At 51.7% G+C, this 16,852-nt stretch overlaps 1 protein-coding gene across 2 annotated transcripts in view; it reads right to left on the bottom strand.

Annotated features, from left to right (window-relative positions):
* DYNC1H1 (dynein cytoplasmic 1 heavy chain 1) overlaps positions 1–16,852 on the bottom strand; it is a 65,459-nt gene that overhangs the window by 5,726 nt on the left and 42,881 nt on the right. Inside the window, exons 43-68 of one of the 2 annotated variants that reach the window (XM_081293423.1) lie at positions 16,145–16,274; positions 13,930–14,063; positions 13,004–13,118; positions 12,746–12,907; positions 12,449–12,663; positions 12,145–12,349; positions 10,355–10,528; positions 10,133–10,252; positions 9,840–9,960; positions 8,038–8,233; positions 7,419–7,536; positions 7,121–7,336; positions 6,324–6,536; positions 6,074–6,201; positions 3,960–4,113; positions 3,232–3,378; positions 2,997–3,147; positions 2,589–2,842; positions 2,368–2,502; positions 2,037–2,131; positions 1,762–1,936; positions 1,303–1,378; positions 753–913; positions 402–513; positions 256–316; positions 44–167 (exon numbers count right to left, since the gene is read on the bottom strand). In XM_081293423.1, coding sequence (XP_081149549.1) covers positions 44–167; positions 256–316; positions 402–513; positions 753–913; positions 1,303–1,378; positions 1,762–1,936; positions 2,037–2,131; positions 2,368–2,502; positions 2,589–2,842; positions 2,997–3,147; positions 3,232–3,378; positions 3,960–4,113; positions 6,074–6,201; positions 6,324–6,536; positions 7,121–7,336; positions 7,419–7,536; positions 8,038–8,233; positions 9,840–9,960; positions 10,133–10,252; positions 10,355–10,528; positions 12,145–12,349; positions 12,449–12,663; positions 12,746–12,907; positions 13,004–13,118; positions 13,930–14,063; positions 16,145–16,274 — 3,892 coding nt within the window. The remainder of the gene's footprint in view (positions 1–43; positions 168–255; positions 317–401; positions 514–752; positions 914–1,302; positions 1,379–1,761; positions 1,937–2,036; positions 2,132–2,367; positions 2,503–2,588; positions 2,843–2,996; positions 3,148–3,231; positions 3,379–3,959; positions 4,114–6,073; positions 6,202–6,323; positions 6,537–7,120; positions 7,337–7,418; positions 7,537–8,037; positions 8,234–9,839; positions 9,961–10,132; positions 10,253–10,354; positions 10,529–12,144; positions 12,350–12,448; positions 12,664–12,745; positions 12,908–13,003; positions 13,119–13,929; positions 14,064–16,144; positions 16,275–16,852) is intronic. The other variant, XM_081293424.1, reaches the window with a different exon arrangement.

Raw genomic sequence — 16,852 nt, 5'->3', positions numbered from 1 at the left:
AGGCCAGGCCGTGCACCAGCATCGAGTCCCTGTCTTCACTCACCTTGGGGTTGATCTCCATGGTGAGGAAAAGGCGGAAGCAGGCATGCGGCTGCAGGGAGTGCAGCTTTTTCTCCAGCTGCATCAGCCACCCTGGGGCCAGGTGCACATTCTTCAGCATCACCCACCTGCACACAGGAGAGCCACCGCCACATGTGGGTCCCTGCCAGAATTCTTGGGGACGTGGGTTTTTTAATCAAATCCAAGCAGGCCTACCTGCCCGACTTCACAGCGGTGTTTATCGCCTTATCTGCTTGGTTAAAACCTTCCGCTGAGCCTGGCACGAGGGAGCTTAGTGTCAGCAACAGCAACTCGGTGCTCCAAGGCCACCGTGGCCCCGTGAGACCACCGAGAGCCCTTACCAATGGCAATGGAAGTGATCTGTGTGTTCTGCTCGGCCGCGAGGTCCTCCACGTGCCCGCTGGCGTCATACCCAGGCACAGAGCACATCAGGACAGGCGTGTTTGGCTTCACCTGCAGATGAAGGAGGCAGAAGTGAGAGAAGACATCATGTGCCTGTCAAGGGGCGTCCCAGGGTGCGGCCGAGATGCAGTCTCTGGGCTGAGGAGCGGGCAGCAGGGAGCTGGGCAGGTTAGGGTGCTGAGCAGTGCCTGGTGTTGGAGAAGACTGCAGCCAGGAGGCAGAGCAGAGCTGGGGAGTCGGGGGTGGGCAGCTGCTGGTGGGATGTCAGGGGCACGGGGCTAGGGTATTACCTCTGTGCCCACAATGTGGGTCAGGTCGAGCGGCTGCTCCATGATGGACATGAAGGACTCCCCCAGGTTCGTGGACACAAACACATGGGCCATGGCCAGCAGGCGATCAGGCCGGAAAGCCTGGATCAGGAGCAGGCGGTGGACAGCCTGCCCAATGGGAGCTGAAATGAAGCGTGCAGCTAGCTGAAGGACACGATCGTGCCGGTCACCTGGTCCACCCAGAGCACCTGCTGCCCCAGCACAGGGTGCTCCAGATGCGGTCAAACCCCACCCCAAACCTCTCGTTCTCCTAGCCTAGAGGACTTCCCCACCTCCTGCTGCTTCTCCAGCTCTGAACACCCTGCGACAGGACACACCTTGGTGCCATTTGTTGATTATTTACTTACTTGTAAAATGTGTGATCACAAGAAGGTCCCTCAGTTTTAACACTGAACTACTCACCTTGGGAACCAGTGGCTTGAAATTTTTTGGGAATGTCACTTCAAGCAGAAAACCCCTCACTTAAATTCAGGCCCAGAAAGGAGACCCCAGGGGCTGGGACACCACTCACTTGCAGGAGTCTCCTCACTCCAGAGGTAGGGCACTGTCTGTTCCGGAGAGCTGCTGTCCAGCCAGATGCCAAACTGCTGTGCAGACAACACAGAAAGCACTGTGGGACAGAGCTGGCACTTTGTGTGGTACTGGGGAATGAAACCCAGGGCCTTGCCCTCCCAGAGCTGACCTCGCGGCAGAGGCCTAGTGGGCGCACAGGAATGCACAACCCAGCACTCGAGGTTATGCAGCATGCCACCTTTATATTTTAAAATATTTTTAGTTGTAGATGGACATAATACCTTTATTTTATTTATTTATTTTTTATGTGGTGCTGAGAATCGAGCCCAGTGTCTCACATGTGCGAGGCAAGCACCTTGCCACTGAGCCCCAGCCCAAGCCCCAGCATGTGATCGTTACTGCCAATTCCTGGGATGAGGCCGAGTGTCCCAGCAGTCCATCCTGAGGAGTCCCCTACCTCATCTGCCTGAATCTTGGAGATCAGGTCTCTGAATGCAGGAAGACAGCTCAACCTCACGACCGCCTCTGCCTGCTCCACAGTCAGCCCCTGGATCTTGGGGGTGGATCCTGCGCTCAGAACCATCTCTTTCCCTCTCAAGAAGTGCTGGAACTCTGCATCATAGGTGGGTTCCCTGAGGAGGGTGGACAGGCAGGCAGACCTTACGTTCCCTTCTGTTGGCTTAAGTCAATGTACCCTCATGTGAAATGCCAGCACCCACAGAGTGGCCTTACCCCACGGTGCCCTTCAGTTTGATTCTGGCCAGCAGCATGGCGAAGGTGATGTGATCCTGATGCAACATGCCTCTTGCCACCCGGTTAAACGCCACCTGAGGACACATGGACATGCATGTTCCTCAAGTTTTTTTTTTTTCTTTATATATATTTTAGCTGTTAATAGACCTTTATTTTATTTATTTATATCTGATGTTGAGAATCGGACCCAGGGCCTCACACATGCCAGACGAGTGCCCTGCACTGAGACCCAGCCCAGGGCCCCACACATGCTGGACAGAGCTCCTCCACTGAGCTACCCGAACCCCTGCCCCAACAGCGGATCGTCCACCTGGAAGAGGTCCTTGGTTATGATGGAGAGGCGCTGGGTGTGGTCGGTGATGCCCTTTAGGTTCGGGTTCTCATACAGGACGTTGTGGTAGATGTCCAGGAAGAACTGCAGGGAGTACTGGTACAGGAAGTGGATCTGAAAGGAGGCACAACGTCAGGCCACCCAACCGGCACCACACAGAGGCAGCAGGCCCCGCTGGGTGACCCAGGGTGTCAGGTCACCTGCTTCAGGGACTCCATGGTGAAGTAGATGCTGCTGCAGGCGGTGGAGAGCGGCAGGTACTGCTGGGACACCGTCTCCACCTCCTGCATGACGATGTCCGTCTCCTCCACTTTCCTGGTGACCTCGGCAGCCTCCCTCTTGAGGTTCTCCAGAGTTGTTATGATTGTGTCGTCATCCAAAATGCGCCCCTTCACCTCATTCAGAGCTTGTAGCAGAGACTTTTCCAGCTGACGTAACCGTAGCTGGAATTCTCCTGCAGTGACACAAACACACTTTGCTGTAATACATTTGTTCAAAAGGAAAGAGTGCCCTCCCAAGTGTGCAAACTCAACCACCGGGTCCGCCCAGTCCCTCGGGTCAGCCTCCTTGCCTGCACCACCCCTTGCAGGTGGGCCACAGGCCCATACCTTGAAGCTTCAGGAGGTCAGAACGTTTCTCGTCCACATCAGGTCTTTCTGCTTTGAGGACCTCATTGAGACACTGGCTTTGCAAACTGCTTCGGGTGACTGTGAAGTTCACAAAAGTAACCCGCGAACAGAGATCCGGTGGGAACTCAACCTGCCGAAGTGTGCAGCAAAACAGTCTTTACCCTGCTGCCAGACCACACGGCCAGCGCTCCCCGTGAACCACCTCACTGCTTACCGTCGGGTCCCGGGTGGACAGGAAGATGACGAATGATGGCGACAGGTCTATGTCCTGGTCACCCAGGGTAATCAGCACTCGCCCCCCGGTTCGCCGGACTTCGCGGTTCAGGACTGGATTTAACACTGGGTCATAGCTTTCCACGTCCTGGATGGCACAGGAGGAAAGCCAAGCTCACCTTCAAGTGACTGTGTGCACTGTGACTTCCCACCTAGAAGCCACCAGCCACTTAGACCTGCACGGCCTCATAGATTGCCCCGGTCTACATGTGGCTGCTTAGAACTCAGCTCTTAGTCACATTGGCCACAGAGGTGCTCAACAGCCACGTGTGGCTCGTGGCTCCTGGGCTGGACACCTGACTGTGAGACATGTCACCACACAGTATGCTCTGGTGGGCAGTGATGACCTCGACCCTCTAAACGGAATTCTAAATGCAAACAGTGCTTTTGTTTGATGTGTGTGTGCATGCGTGTGTACACACATACAAATAATATATCTAAACATATATATACATATGTACATATATCTCCAATAAATTTTTTTTTTTAGTGATACTGGAGATTGAAAGTTTCTCCTGGTTCTGATAGCAAACCAATTCTAATGTTGCCAGCATTTGCATATGGTTTAGTGTTACTTTACATCAACTGTATTTGAAGAAAAGTAAACACAGCCCTAAAAGGAATTCACTCTCAGAAGCAGGTCTCAAGAATGCAGACATAAACACCAACCTGGACCAGAAGAGGGTTGCCAAATCTCAGCGCACTCTCCAGATTCTTTCTGAAGGCATCATCCAAGAAACTGGTACGTGTTATTTTACGATCCTTATACTCATTCATAATGAATTCTGTGGCTTGTCCGGAGGGGTCAATGATCAGTGGATACCTGAGGATGAGGCCACAGAAGACAGGTTATTAAGTCCAGCAGGGAAAGCAGGGTCCCTGACAAGACAGGAAGTAAGAAAGGCCATCACCACCACTCAGGGTGACCGCTGGACATTTCCAGATTCACCAGGGAAGACAGACAAGACTTGAATGCTTCATGTGCGATGGAGTCACCCCTAGGGCATGGTGGCCTCGCCTATGATCCCAGCAACTAGAGGGGCTGAGGCAGGGGGACCCAAGTTCTAGGTTAGCCTTAGCAACTTAGTGAGGCCCTGTCTCAAAATAAGAAGTAAACAGGGCTGGGAGTATATAGCTCAGTGGTAGAGCACCCCTGGGTTCCATTCCCAGTGCTACGGTAGGAGGTGGGGACCCATAAGCTTGAGTCATCTGCTGTAGAACTGTGACAAGCAGGTTGCGCTCAGAGCACCCTGCTTCTCTCCCAAGGCCAAGCAGCCCATGTCTGCATTTGCTACCCTCCCAGCCAACGACAGAGGCAGGCATTAACGACAACGCCATGGCATCACTGGAGGGTCCTGGGGGGGCTGGGGATAGATAGGCTGCAAGCCTGGCAAACGCTCTGCCTTCGCCACACCAAGCCCAGTTGCATAGGAGGGGCCAGCATCCAGGGCTGGGGAGTGGCCCTGGAGTAGAGTCTGGCTAGCACGTGTGAAACCTGTACCACAGAGGAAAGATCTGGCTTCTTAGTGTTTGCATGGGCAGCACCCTGTCAAGTGAGATGCCATCCCATCACTCACAACCTGACTGTAAGATGAGAACTGTCCCCAACTCCACTTCATTAGGAGGAAACAAAGGCACAGAGGAGCTAGAGTCAAGGGTCGCTGGCCAGAGATCCCAACAGACCACACACCAGGTGGTAATGATTCCTGGCTTGTGCAGAATTTGGACGCTGTTGAAGATCCTTCCAACCTCTGGTCACCAGATCCCCTCCCCAGGTGCCTGTTTTAGCAGGTGTCACTCCAACTACACAGGCAGGCTCAGGTGTCCAGTCACCTGTTGAGTGTCCTGGGGGACACCGAGCTCCCTCCAGTCTTTTGGCCGGCACCTGTATCCTACAGGCTTTGCATTTTCATTTGTGCCAGGCAACTGCTGAGGACACCCAGGGGCGGGACTCCAGGTCAAAGGCTGGGGGGTTTCTCATGTAGACAAAGGCAGCCCGCACACAGACTGTATGACTGACTGGTGCCATGCAGCACAGCCCGCAGGCCGATTCCAAATGGCCTCTGGCAGAGCCAACGTGGTTTTTTGTCCTCAGGACAATGGCACACAGGAAGGGCTCAGCAGAGGTTTGAAGATGCTTGAAGATGTTTACGTGGGGTTAGGAAGAAGTCTGGGACGTTTTTCAAGCCAGGGGACTCGTTCTGGTTGGAAGTTCACTCACTCTCAGGGTGAGGGGATTTGATGCAGTTGGTCCTGAGGCTTCCCTGTGGCTTCTTGCACCAGGCCCACATTCCCTGCAGTTATGTTTCACTTCTGCTGTGGTTTGCTTTCTCTTTTCTTTTTAGACAGGATCTTGCCAAGTTGCTGAGGCTGGCCTCGAACTCACAATCCTCCCAGCTCAGCCTCCTGAGTAGCTGGTATTACAGGCACGCATCACCACACCCAGCTTTATCCCAGCCTTCCACAGGGAAACACGGAACAATTTTCCATTTAGCTAACTATTTCAAGTTCTTGCGTATTTTAAGAGGACTGTCTACGTCCATTCCAACACCCAACTGCCAATGAATTTTAAGAGGTTACAGGAAACATTCATTGTGAACAATTCAGATCATCATGCTGTGAGAATAAAAGGAACCGTGCGCACCCTGCTGCCAGCAACGAGGGCCAGCCTGCCAGCACTGCCTGTGTGACACTTCCTACTCCTCCCTCCTGAAGAGGGGCTTTGGGAACAGAAACGTGCCCTCCCCACATCCTGCCCTGCCTCTTGGTGTCCGAGCACTTACCTGTTGAACCGTTTCAGCATGATGGCATTTTCTGTGCACAGGTCATCAGCAGGCAGCGAGCTGGCTTGCCAGCGAAGACGCTCGTCAGCATTGGAGAGATACTCTGTCCTCGCGATGTCTGTGCGGAACTGAAAGGCGAGGCTGGTTATCTCCCCCTCACCCAGCTACACTGAGGTGGGGCTCTCAAGCCCCTCCAAGCCTGCTCCTCATCCGTCTGGCCCACACCTGCTGGCAGTGCCCCGGGACCCACCTGGATGTTGGCTTGCTGTAAGTGATGGGACCAGGTGGTGAACAAGTTCTGCCGCATCTGCTGGTCAAAGTAGCCTGCATAAGCAATAAAGGCAGCTGACAGGAGGCAGTCCCCAGCAATGGTGGACATCTGGTTTTTGAAAGTTTCACTTGTTTTTTCCCATCGTTCGCGTTCAGCAGACAGACTTTTCAGAAGGGCGGTGCTCCGGTTCACCTAGGAGGGAGAGCGAGGAGCAGCTCAGGCAGGCGCCTTCTGGCTGCACCTTGAGGGCCGCAAACGAGTTTACCCACACCCTACACGTGTGCAGGGCTCTGGGTGGCTGGAAACCAACTCTGGTACATGGGCCCACCTATGTGTGATGTCAACACAAGTGTCAGAATCTCATCAGGATGACAGTAGAGGATAGGGCATCCCCTCTCAGCCCTGGGACCATGCAGAGCTGGGTGTGGGAGGAAAGGGCCCGAGGTGAGGAAGGGCTGGGTGAGACCAAAGGAAGGCGGCGTGGCAGAAGATGTGGAGCCTACTTTGATGATGGGGATGGGGAGGGAGAGGGAGAGAGGTGTGTGGAGGCAGCGGGGGAGGACTGTCCAGCTGGCCTCTATCCTAGCACTACGTGGTTAACACCACCAGACACTAAAGCGCTAATTCGCCGAGATCCAGATGGCCTGGGGGGCTGAGGAAACATCTGGATCTCGGCTTCCACTGAGGGTGGCCATGAGCCCTGCTTCCACAGCAGGTCGAGACCACCTCCAGGAGCCGCAGGCAAGGCGGCAGGCAGGCTGAACACGCCGGCGTACCTTGGCTTCCACAGCCGCCAGGTCTGCCTTGATGGCTTGGGCCTCAGAGATGAGCACCGCGTACTCCTCCTTGTAGCGGGCGATGCTGGCCTCCAGGTCCCGGATCATCTGCTCCACCTCGTTGGCCTTCTGCTGGTTGTCCTTGGCGTCATCTTCCAGCTTCTGCAGCTCGTTCCGCAGGGGCTCCACCCTCTTCAACATGTCTGCATAGTTCAGCTGGGAAAGTCAAGTTGACAGCGGCCATTCAGAAGAGGCAGGAGGAGAGTCACCTTTCCCACGAGATAGGGCCGCGTCTTACCTGTGCGATCGCCCATTTCACCATGGGGCCGCATGCCAGGGAGGCCCGGTTGACGATCTCGTAGTTGTAACTCGGATTGGACATGTAGTTTTTCTTCATCTTCTCCCTTATGGCATCACTGCAAAAGAGGAATTTTATTTCTAAGCACAGGGAGGACAAAGGTGAAGTGTTTTCAGGAAACTGAAAAGTGAAGGACAGAGCCCGTGCTCGTCTCCCTTCCCCAGGGAACGCGGTGGGGAGCCACACCAACAGCTGGTTCTCGGGAAAGTGGACGCTGATGGAGGGCCGTGGACCTTCTGGTCCCTGCCCCTTGTCCCACAGGAGAGAGACCCTCAGGCCAGTTTTGCCATAAGAGGATGGGACCCTTGCTCTGCCTTGAGCAAAGGCCGTATCCTTACAGTGCTCACCCCTGGTGGAAGAGAGCTGGACGGCAGGGTGGAGAGGCGAGGGAAGCACTGGGGAAACTCGGCCTTTTGCAGAGGGGACAGCCTTGGGAGGCGCTTGAGGGGTTGGGTAACCTGCACTCCTTCTGTGATGCCATCCCTCAGGAAAACCTCATCGCCAACAACGCTCAGACACCACCTCCATTCCCAGTGCCAAGCCAGTTCCCATGCCCTACCTGATCTCCTCGGCCGAGAAGTTGACGATGGTGGGAATGAAGTTCTCACGCATGATGATAGAGCGGATCTGCTTCCAGTCAGTGGTGCTCTCGCCCAGCAGCAGACAGATGGACTCCAGCGCCAGCTTCACAGCGGCAGGAGGGTTGGCCATGGAGCGCACTTCCACCAGGTGCTGCTTCTTGATGGACTTCACGGCTGGGCCCAGCAGGTGTGCAGGATGCAGGGACAGAGGGCAAGGCAAGGAGGAGTGAGCCACCACAGCCAGGCGGCTGCTCACAGGGTCCCCTAGGGCAAGGCTCTGTCTCTAGTCCTCTGAACAGAGGTGCTAATCTTTTTTTTTTTTTTTTTTTTTTTAAATTTTAATATTTATTTTTTAGTTCTCGGTGGACACAACATCTTTGTTTGTATGTGGTGCTGAGGATCGAACTCGGGCCGCACGCATGCCAGGCGAGCGCGCTATGGCTTGAGCCACATCCCCAGCCCTGAGGTGCTAATCTTGTAAATGACTAAGGGGGCCTTACGTACTCAGTCTCCAGCGCTCCCTGAAGAGCAGGATATTGCTTTAAAAATACCTCACAACAGAGCGGGGGGCTTAAGGGCAGATAGTTTGCCTAGCCATGGATTCGATCCCCAGCACCAAAAATCAAAACAAAATAAAATGCCCTACACATTCTAATTTCTTTATCTCCAAAATAATGTAATGGTATGTTACTTTATACAATTTCAACAAAGATCTTTTCAATCCATTACGGTGTTGAATGCAGTATCACCTAGGAATGAACCCGGGGTGCTCCACCACTGAGCCATGTCCCCAGCTCTTTTTATTTTTTGAGACAGGGTCTAAATTGCTTGAACTATCGAGATCCGCTGCCTCGGCATCCCAAGTCACAGCAATTACAAGTATACACCGTCGTGCCCAGCAAGGCCCCAATAGTTACTGGGTGAACTACAAACCAACAAAGATTTGCAGGCTTCCTTACACAGGCATGTAAGGATGGCAGAGTGAGTTGTGAGCTGCAGATCCCGGAACTAGTGGCCACTGGCTAAGAGCAGGCAACACTGAACACTTATTGGTACTTTTTTCATGAAATTCAAGCCAGGGGTTGGCAAATAGCATATTTACATAAGTATCAATAGATCTTTAAAAATGCATTGTGATGTTAAGCTTATTTTGCCAATTTCCTATTACAGGAAGGGTCTCACTACATATGGTAAGTAGAGACTGGCTTCACAGGAACTCTGCTGTAAGAGATGGTATTATGGTTTAGATGTGAGGTGCCCCCAAAAGCTCATGTGTGAGGCAGTACAAGAAGGTTCAGAGGAGAAATGATTGGGTTAGGAGAGCCTTAACCTAATCACTGAATCAATCCCCTGCTGGGGATCAACGCGTGGTAATGAGGGCGGTAGGGTATGGCTGGAGGAGGTCGGCACTCGGGGTACGGCTCTGGGCTATATATCTTACACTTGGTGAGTGGAGTTCCTCTCTCTTCTTCCTGACCATCACGTGAACTGCTTCCCTCCAGCACACTCTTCAGCCATGATGTTCTGCCTCACCTCTAACCCCAATGTCGAGACCTCTAAAACTGTTCTTGTTGGGATTTTTAGTCACAGCAATGAAAAAACTGACTTAAACAGATGGAGACATCCTGAGTATTTACAGAAGCCTCAGGTATCCGCTAACAATTCTTTGGGTGCACTACCAGCACCGAGGGAGGCCCACGTGTGGTCTAATTCACCATCATCTGAGAGGCTGAGGGACGGCAGCCTTCTGGAAAGCGTAGCTGCGACTGCACTCCCGTACCATTCTGGGCCTCGATGACAGCAGGCTCCACCTTATCGAGATCCTCCTTGACACTCATTTGCTTGTCTGCGATTACTTCCTGCTGCTTGTGCAGCTGCTCCTGAATCTCCTGGCTCATGACCTAGAAAGAAAAGATGGCTCAGGCACAGGGTGAGCCTTGGTCCCCCTGCTGAGTGCATCCTAGTCAGCAGCTCACACAACCCGCAAACCCTACAGCCCACCCCAAACCACCCCTGCTTCCCCACTAGGCTGCACAGGCCCAGTGCTACATCTGTTCCTGGAATAGGAAGTACCTTTTTCTTTTCAGCCTCCTGCTGGTCTTTCACCATCTTTTTCAGCTTGTCGTTGGCTGCTGCGTTCTTCACCTCTAGCTCCTGGCTCTTTATCCTCAAGTCCCGGCGCAGTTCTTCTACCTAAAGAGCAAAACCCATGCTGGGAAACGGGCACACGCACCAGTCACCCTGCCGGGCCTTGCTGTAGCTGCTCGCAGGAGTGAGGCATGTGCCTTGCCGTACCTGATCAACGGTTTCTTTGATTTTTCTGAGCCCAACGTTCAAGTGCATCTGCTGCTCCTCCAGCTCGCTACGCTTCTCGTGGAAGAGGTTGGCATAGTGATTGATGAAGTCCAGGTAGTGGCGAGGCGTGATGGCCATTGTCCTGCCTCCCCGCTTTGCCAGCCGAGCGTTAGCCTTTCAGAAGATAAGTTAAACCTTTTCATTCTTCAGGATGCTCTCTGGGATTTAACCTCAGAAACTGCTAACTGTTCCACTTTGACAGACCACAGCATGACGCAGTGGGATGAATCAGCCCTCAGGGGTCAGAATACTCCAGCTGGCTTCAGTCACTTACACGCTCTCAGAAAGCACCCTAAGAGCCAGGTGAGGTGGCACACACCTATAATCCCAGTGACTTGGGAGACTGAGGCAGGAGATTTGCAAGTTCAAAGCCAGTCTTGCAACTTAATGAGGCCCTAAGCCATTTAGCAAGACCCTGTCTCAAAATAAAAAAGTAAAAGGTCCAGGGATGTGGCTCAGAGGTTAAGTACCCCTGGGATGGATCCCCAGTATCAGGGGTAGGGGTAGGGGTGTGGGGACAGCAGCCCCCCAAACCTTTAAGCCTTTAACTTCTCTAAAAAGGGTGGTGAGGGCTGGGATTGTGGCTCAGCGGTAGAGCGCTTGCCTAACACGGGCGGGACCCAGGGTTCGATTCTCAGCACCACATAAAAAAAATAAAAATAAAATAAATAAAGGCATTGTGTTGTGTCCATCTACAAAAAAGATTCATTTTCTCTCTCTTTAAAAAAAAAAAAAAAAAAAAAAAAGGGTGGTGATTGTGCCACTTCAGAGGTGCCCTCCCCATGAACAGGCACCATACTCTGGATCACCCTGTCAGCGCCAGCATGCCTGCCCACCCCTTTCTTGCTTATTTTCAACAGAGAGACGTGTTGACAGGTGTTGTGGCCATCTGTGATTCGAGGCTCTGGTCTATGACTAGGAGGGAGCTGCTGGAAGCAGGATGGTGGAAATCACAGCAGCAGAGGGAAGCCTGCACCAGACAACACCCTGGAGGCCACAGACAGCCTGCAGACAGTGGTGACAGGACACTCACAAGCCCACGTGGGTTTTCCTGGCAGAAAGGACTAGTGTGGACTCGTCTATTCCAGAGATCCTAGTGCAGTGGCCAGCAGACAATGGCCAGCAGGTCCAAGCCTGCCCGACAGACTCTGCAGGGAGACTGGTCCAGCCCCGGCCCTGTGTTCACATGTGGTCCATGCAGGCTCTCTGCTACTGCAGCAGCACTGAGCAGCTGCCCAGGAACTTGGGAGGCCTGCAAAGCCTTACTCTCTGCTTTTTAAAGAGAATGTGTGTGTCCCCACCGGGCACAGGGGTGTACACCTTGATCCCAGCCGTACGGGAGGCTGAGGCAGGAGGATCAAAAGTTCAAAGCCAGCCTCAGCAAAAGTGAGGTGCTAGGCAACTCAGTGAGTCCCTGTCTCTAAATAAAATAAAACAGGACTGGGGATGTGGCTCAGTGGTCAAGTGCCCCCGAGTTCAAGCCCATGTACCCCCCTTGCCCTCACCAAAGAGAGAATGCATGTGTCCCAAGGGCAGAGAAGATGGTTGTAGTTTAGAGAGAGCCCATGGGGGCTATAAAGGTCAGGTTGCTCAGAGTTCCCAGCCTGGTGACAAGGATGAGGTTCCATCAAAGAGGTAAGAAGTCAGGCAAGATACAATTCTTCTGCAGTGACAGAATGGTATCAAATCTGATGTGTCACAAGGCCCATTTTTATCTCAGCTGAACCCACCTGGTGAAGAGTCTGGTGGACGAAGACACAGCTGTTTACAATGGCTTCCCGATGTGATGGGGGCTGGGGCAGCTTATCATACACCACGGGCATGTAATCTGGAACAATGTAGTTGGGCTTCTCCAGGTCCATCTTACTGGTGAACTCCTTGCCAACCTGGTACAGTGCTTCAGTGGACCAGTCACCAAACCAATTCAACACACACCTGGAAAAGGTGCCCGTGTCTCAAACGGCCACCAAGAGCAGGTCTGCCTTGAAGGGATACCAACTATTCTGACCCAGACCCAGGAGAGGACCAGCATACCTGTTGAAAAGGGCTGGCGAGGTGGCTGCGCGGTCCTTGAGCCCCTCAGAGGACGGGTTCATGGTGAACACCACATGCAGGTTGCGGATGACCTGGCTGGTGAACCACTTGTAGAGCTCCTCGTGGGAGTCCAGCATCAGGCCCTCCTTCTGGGCCCCCTCTTTGCACTGTGTCATCAGAGTGGCATACTCATCTCCTTCAAAGAGACCCGGGACCTGGGGAGCAACGCGGCACTGACTTGCTGGCCTCCCAGTGCCAGCTACTAATGGGCAATGGGGCCCAGCTCATGACTCTTACCTCTCCATTGGCCAGAAGGGTGTTCATTCGCTCCAGGAATCCAGAATCTAAGACATTGGATTCATCCATTATGAATGCGATCTTCTCATTTTTGCAGCCAGAACGTCTCAGTACTGTCCGAAGATCTTCATCAAAATCTTCCCCCGTGTACTTTCTATGGACCTACAGAAGCGGTGGGCAAGTTAGGTCCAGCTAACTCAGGGTTTTACCAGGAATCGGGAATCCGTTGCTGGATTAAAGGCTACCATCCAGACCCACCTTGATCTGGTACACACTCAAGCCGTTCATCCAGGCGACGAACCGAGACAGGGTAGTTTTTCCTGCTCCACTAACACCAATCAGAAGCAAGTGTCCTTGAGGTTGACGGAATATTCTGAAACATTATCAGAGTTGATAAATTTTAGGTTTCCATGCCTCATTCCTCTTTTTTCTTTCTTTTTAAATATATTTTAGTTGTAGATGGACACAATGCCTTTACTTATTTATTTACATGAGGATCAAACCTGGTGCCTCACAAGTGCTAGGCAAGCGCTCTAACACCGAGCCCCAGCCTCAGCCTCCTCAGTCCTCACACTTCTTTAGGATTGTGTCCATGATATTTGGAATGTCTTCACTTGAATGTGTACAATAAACATTTGTGGAACAATGGTGTTTGGCCAGGTCCAGTGGGGATGAAAGATCAGTAAGACGTGGTCCTATCCTCCAGACTCTCAAAAGACCTGGCAGGTGAACCCAAATCCGCAGGAGGCTGACAGGGCTCTAACTGATGGTAGCCTACAGTGCTGGGGGGAGAAGAGTCAAGTTCCTCTGGGGACAGAAATTAAGGACAGCTGAGTGTGGTGGTGCATGCCTGGAGTCCAGCTGATCACAACTTCAAGGCAGCTGGGCAACTTAGCAAGACTCTGTTTCAAAATAAAACCAAAAGGGCAGGGATGCAGCTCAGTGGGAGAGTGCTGGCCTAGCATGCGTGGGGCCCTGGGTTCAATCCCTAATCCACAACAATTAAAAACAGAATAATAGTTTAGAACAAGTAAGCTGGACTTGGAAAGACGACAAGGGGGAAGGTGCCTGGCAGAAAGGACTGAGGTGGAGGTGGGGGAGGACAGCACGAGGCCTGGTACGATGCCACACTGGGTCAAGAGCAACTGAGGCGAGGAGCTGGCAGGCACCATCGAGAGACTCACCTGTCAATCCTGAGCACGTGGTCCAGCACCTCATTGAACAGGACCAGAGGAACGTCAAGTTCTTCTTCATAGAAGACTTTCAGCCTAGCTTTGACATAATCTCTTAATTCTTCTTGGTCTACTGGGATATAATCCTATATAGAAAAAGTTAACATACAAATCATTTAGAGAAAATCATCTGAGTTATTAAAACAAAGTCAACTATTTCCTTGACTATGAAGAAATTTGAAAAACATGCTGCAAAAGATAATCATTTTTACAACCCAGCAACAAAACTCTGAGTAGATCCCTTCCTTTTTCCCTGTCTACCTATCTATCCATCATACTGGGGATTGAACCCAGGGGTGCTCTGCACTGAGCTATATTCCCAGCCTTTCTAAGTGTTTATTTGAAGACAGGGTCTCACTAAGTTGTACAGGCTGGCCTCAAACTTGTGATCCTTGTGCCTTGGTTTCCTGAATTGCTGGGATTACAGATGTACACCACTGTACTTGGCTTTTTGAATCTATTATTGATTTACCTACCTATTGATCGATCGATCGATCATACCAGGGATTGAACTCAGAGGCACTTGACCACTGAGCCACACCCCAAGCCCTATTTTGTATTTTATTTGGAGACAGGGTCTCTATGAGTTGCTTAGCCCCTCACTGTTGCTGAGGATGGCTTTGAACTCACAATCCTCCTGTCTCAGCTTCCCTGGCTGCTGGGATTACAGGTGTGTGCCATTGTGCCTGGCTAGATATATTTATTTTTGAACCTGCAGAGAAAACTAATTTTTTTTTTTTTTTTTTTTAAGAGAGAGTGAGAGAGAGGGGGACAGAGAGAGAGAGAATTTTAACATTTATTTATTTTTTCTTAGTTCTTGGCGGACACAACATCTTCGTTGGTATGTGGTGCTGAGGATCGAACCCGGGCCGCACGCATGCCAGGCGAGCGCGCTACCGCTTGAGCCACATCCCCAGCCCAGAAAACTAAAATTTACTGAAAGTCGTCAAGACTTAAATATGTTAAGAGATATACTGTGATCAGGGAGAGAAAAACACTACTATAAAAATGCTGGTTCCATGCAAATTGGTAAAGAGACACTATAATCCCTATCAGAATCTCAGTGGCGGTGGTGGTGGTTTTGGGACAAGCTAATTCCAGGTTTCCTTTGCAGGAGGAAAGGGCTGAGAATGGCCAAGTTCTCCTGGAGGAGCAGCAGGTGTGGATGCTTGTCCTCTCTGATAGGCATACTGCCATCCTGAGGACAAGGTGGTGTTGGCACAGAAAGAAAGAAACAGAGCAGGGGAAGAGGACGGAGCCTCAGAACAGACCCCTGCACAAAGGAAACTGTTGAGATGGGTGACACTGCAGAGCAAGGAGTATGCAATAAGAGTCTGGGACAACAGCTGTCCACGAGAGAAAGACTGAAGATGGGTCCCTAGCTCATGCCACACCCTAACTCAATCAGAGACAAATTAGGGGTTGAAATTATAAACCTTGAAGAATATTCTTCAAAAGACCTTGAGAGAAAGCGGAAGAAAAAAGCCACTAGGAAGTGTTTCCTATGAATGAAAAAGGATGAGGACTGGTGTCTAGAATCATGTGAAGCTCCAGGGACCCTGCTCGGACGGATCTCCCTGTTTCTGGCTTGTTAGGCCTCTACCCAGCATGCCTTCCCTGACCTCAGGGGCCTGCTGTCTTCAGGAGACAGGGGCTTGCTATGTTAATCTTCTTTAGAGAAAAGAGACAATTCATAGCTGCTCTGGAAATGTCAACTCCAATTAGCATATGGAGTCTTTCACACCAACCATTCACAACTGCTCGAGCAGTGTGAGCAGAGTGAAAGCACCGTGGTGGTGCGAGGGATTCTCTGTGGCAGTATGCAGTAGACCCGATGCTCCTTGCTGCCCACTGTGGGGCAGGACGCAGCGGGGGCCAACTTCAGAGTGGGCATTGCTATTTTAAAAAAAATATATATATATTTTTAGTTGTCAGTGGATGTTTGTTTATTTGCGGTGCTGAGGATAGAACTCAGTGCCTCAGACATGCTAGGCAAGTGCTCTACCACTGAGCCACAGCCCCAGCCTGGCACTGCTGTTCTGGATAAGGTCTTGCTACCTTGCCCAGGCTGGCCCTGCACTTGCAGTCTTCCTGCTGTGGCCTCCTGGGTAGCAGGGATCCCTGTGCCTGGTGAGGAAGGAAGTACGGGTGAGACAGTGCCTGTTACCTTCGACAGCCAGTTGCTGTACAGGATGGGCCGGCTCATGGCTTTCTCCTTGTCTATGTTGGGAAAGTGCTTCAGGGCAACCATGTCGATGTTCTCATCAGTCCAGCGCCGCTCCTCGTCTTCCACAAGCCTGTGGGTAGGAGAGCAGCATGTGTTGGAGCAGCTGGAGGCCCCGGCAAGAGATACCAGGTGTGGGGGGCATGGCGCAGTCTTTACCATCTGGTCAGTTACCACAGGGAGGAGCCCAGGACTCTGGGACTCAGGGCGGCTTAAACAAGCTCAATTTTCCCCTTCCTTTCTTCCTCACCCCTTTTGTTGCCTCAGTATTGGGGGAACACAGAGCCTCAGGCACTGATCTCTCTCCTTAGCTCTTTTTATTTTAAAAATAAGTCTCGTTGTGTAGGCTGGCCTCAAACTTGCAATCCTCCTGCCTCAGCCTCCCTATCAGCTGGAATTACAGGCATGTGCCTCCATACCAGGCAGATTTTGACATTAATATGAAAACCCTCAGAACTATGGCACATTACGTTAAAAAAAAAAATTCCTCTAAATACATTTAATTCCAGGGTAGTTTAAGAAATGAAAATATATATAAATTCTGGTTTGGAATGCAAAAATATAATTTTTTTTTGAGATGAGAAATGAGGGAGAGGTTTCTCCCTATGCTTCCCGGGCTCGTCTCAAACGCAGACTCATGTAACCCTTCCA

This window comes from Spermophilus citellus, assembly GCF_964194105.1.
Source record: "Spermophilus citellus genome assembly, chromosome: 4".
In the NCBI taxonomy this organism is placed as follows: Eukaryota; Metazoa; Chordata; class Mammalia; order Rodentia; family Sciuridae; genus Spermophilus; species Spermophilus citellus.
This window is presented reverse-complemented; position numbering and strand designations above follow the sequence as displayed.